Here is a 3,350-nt window from a genome sequence, read left to right as displayed (position 1 = left end):
GGCCTCTTATTTTACACTTGGAAGCTTTTAGAGGCAGAGACCATCTTTTTTGATTTCTCCTTGTGCAGCACCTAGCAGACAGGGGTCTTGGATCAAAACAAGAACTTTTTAGGCACTAAGGAAATGCAAAAATTTGTAAACTGTACTGAGGCCAACCGTAATGTTGTAATAGCCTAGATGGAGCCAGGATCTCCTAATGTACTAATTTGTTAAAAATAATTATTTAAGACTTTTTATAAGCAATTTCCAAAATAATGAGTACCCTAAAAATCTAATAAAATCAGTAGGGAATCTGGCTACTCAACATCCCTGAAAATAAAGGTCCCTATTTCTTTTTTCTTTTCTGCCAATTATTAAAACCTCATTCTGTTTCATTGCACTTGGGTCTTTTCCTTTGATGATTACTAAATCCTACTTTTTCTCACAGAAATGTACCTGTGGCTCTCTCTACGTATTTATTGGTCTGGCTTTCAGCTCTTTCAAAATGGACTTTATCTCTAAATTTATATACTTAAACAATTTATTTCCACGTGAAAGACAAGGAATGACTAATGCTGTGAGATAGCAATTACCTTCATTTTCTAGCAGAGGACCAATCTAATATACTCACAATAGTCACTTTCTAATTGGTATCATTCTCTGTTGCCAAGAACACACATTCCAATATGCAGAAATCTGTCTGACATTTATCTTGTAATGATATGGGGCTGTCGTCATTTTTGATGAATGCATCACTATTACTGTACATCTCTCTAAAACAGGTAGATAAATTAAATACAGTAGTACAGAAACGCATCAGTGATGTATTAGTGTAATACTTCATTAAAACAACAGCTCATTCTTGTACTATCACAAGATATAATGCAAGTCAACAAGCAGCAGCTGCTTTTAAGGCATCTGCTTTTAAAGCAATTTGGGTAACAAAAGATAGAGACAAAAGAATGAAATCCAAAAGAAGGGTTCCAGATAGCCACAGCATAATGATCAAAAAATCGCCAAGATGTCAAAGAAAATACCTCTTCTGAAGCTCATACATGCTGCAGGAGCCCTGCATGCCACAAACAAGCAAAATCCAACTTCTGCAAGAAAAGTCCCTGGCTTCTGATACGAAGATTTTGAAGCAGTGTAATTCATACTTAGACTAGAAAAACCTAAGTTTGAATTAAGCTTTTTCTAAATCTTCAGCTGGCTATATCAAAAGACAAACTTTGCTGTGAAAACATGTACAACAATTGTTAGTCATTTTACCATACATTACATTCAAGTGTCTTTATCTTGTCCTATATTTTTAATACAATGTACAACTTTCGCATTGATCAAACATAGATGCAGACTCAGAGCTGCAGAGAAAATTCAGAAATACTGCATCACATTTGGTTCACTTTTAAAGATTACCTTTACTATCTTAATGGCAGGAGACTTTTTAAAAGTGAAAAATTAGGTATAATTTTCAGTTAAGGTATATTTTGTAAAAAAAATGTAAGGGGGTATAATTTTAGAGTACATCATATCTTGATGATATGGCCATGGACCACCTTCAGCTTCCTGGGCTGCACCATACTGCACTGCCCTTGGGTGCAGGGAAAGCCAGTGAAACTCAGCAGGGAGAGCCCAGAGACTCCAGCTGCTGTTGCAACCAGGGTGATGGGGGAGTAGTGGCCTGGCAGGAGCCTGGGGGGGCCCATAACTTAAACCCTTAAAGCCCATGAGCTACAAGTTGGAGCCCTGTTGGAGTCTAAATTCCTGCTTTATAATCCTATTCGTCTTCAGACCAGTAATGCTCAACCTTCTCAGACCAACAGGTGCCTTGAGAAAATGCAACATTTTCCTTTTCACTTGTTTTTTGACGATAGAAAAAAACCCCAAAACAATAAAAATTCAAAAACAAACCACTAGAGCAATTCTTTTGTTGCACAGAACTCAGAAAAACCATGACAGGGCAGAATTTTTTAACACTAGGAATTCCTATTTGAAATATTTGGGTTTTTCTTCTGAAACATGTTCACACATGTAACTGTGAACACTGCATGGCACCCCACAACACCCTTGAAAAGACCTCAAGGCAACCTAGGGTACTACAGCTCCCTGGTTGAGAATCACTGCTTAAATCATTTTTACATTTTTTCTAGACCTTACTACCAAATGTAGAAGTGTGCTTTCTTCATTTAAATTTGATTCATGTCCTCGCCACAACTGTACAGCAGCAAGGAAATTAAGGGCCTTTTTGCAGCTGTCTGTCCTGAGGCATGTGTGCAGATGCTGCTGACAGTGATCTGTGTCAGGGCTTCAGACCCTGGTGCAGTTACTTGCAGTCTCATGGTTGCCTGCCATAGCCGGCCTGAGCTCTGGGCTACCTGCCATGGAGCCTGGGCTGCTCACAACAGGGCTTGCGTCTCACAGATGCAATCACAACAAGCTTTTTGAAATTAATATTTGAATAAAAGGAGTAAACACAGATGTGAAGCTAAACTAGTTCTGGAAACTCTTAATAAGCACTTATATTCATGAGAAAAATAATCTACCTTTAGAGAAATGCAGCTATTGTATTATTTCAGTTATTTGTTACCAAAATCAATGACTTCTTTAAACTTCAACATAAACATACAAGACTACATTTTGTACACAAGACTGGCACATTTATTGCTTTTTCTCTTGCATCTTGTCGCCTATTTTACATCTTTGTTGATAGTCAGAAATGGCTTTTCTTCACTAAATTATCCTTTTAGATGTTTATTCACATGTAAACTTTACGTACTAGTCTCTGACTGTCATTTTAGTGGGCATGTTACTTCTAAAAATGTTATGTTGTAGAGACTCAAAATTGACTCCTACATTAAAAGAACTAAATAAAACATTTGGTTCTGTATTATTTGGATGTCACACCAAATTTAGGTGTACAAAGTCTGCCTTTTCCAAACACAACTCTGATACCAATAATTATACACAATATAAACAGAAGTATCACCCTTTTTATCTGACCTCAAAATTCTGAAGAGCAAAAGGCACTTTACAATAAAGCACTTTTCATATAATTTAACACACAGAGACTTTGATTGAAGAGAGTCTGTAAATGAACCCAGGTTTCTTCCAGCTGTGCTGACAATTTAGATATTTCTTCCAACAAGGCTGGCTCTGAAGAAGTTATTTTAAGATGCAACTGAAACAACAGTATGAAGCCATTAATGTAAATTCATACTATCACATTTTAAAATACCAGTTTTGCTATTCACCCTATTTTACCCTTTTAACAATGTTGCATATAAAGCAAGTGAAATTTATCAAAAGAAAACAGCGTTTAATTTTTGTAATGTTCTTCACACCAGCTTTCCTTTGTTGGACATCTTTTATCA

General features: G+C 36.5%; 1 protein-coding gene across 1 annotated transcript in view; it reads right to left on the bottom strand.

The window, feature by feature from the left end:
• Nucleotides 1-2,614: 2,614 nt before the first annotated feature.
• Nucleotides 2,615-3,350, bottom strand: part of WDR36 (WD repeat domain 36) — an 84,365-nt gene continuing 83,629 nt past the window's right edge. The window contains exon 23 of the mRNA XM_019517252.1: nucleotides 2,615-3,157. Within this exon, the coding sequence (XP_019372797.1) occupies nucleotides 3,008-3,157 (150 nt within the window). The 3' untranslated portion in view covers nucleotides 2,615-3,007. The remainder of the gene's footprint in view (nucleotides 3,158-3,350) is intronic.

This window comes from Gavialis gangeticus, unplaced genomic scaffold, assembly GCF_001723915.1.
Source record: "Gavialis gangeticus isolate Ggan-Ray unplaced genomic scaffold, GavGan_comp1, whole genome shotgun sequence".
Taxonomy (NCBI): Eukaryota; Metazoa; Chordata; order Crocodylia; family Gavialidae; genus Gavialis; species Gavialis gangeticus.
This window is presented reverse-complemented; position numbering and strand designations above follow the sequence as displayed.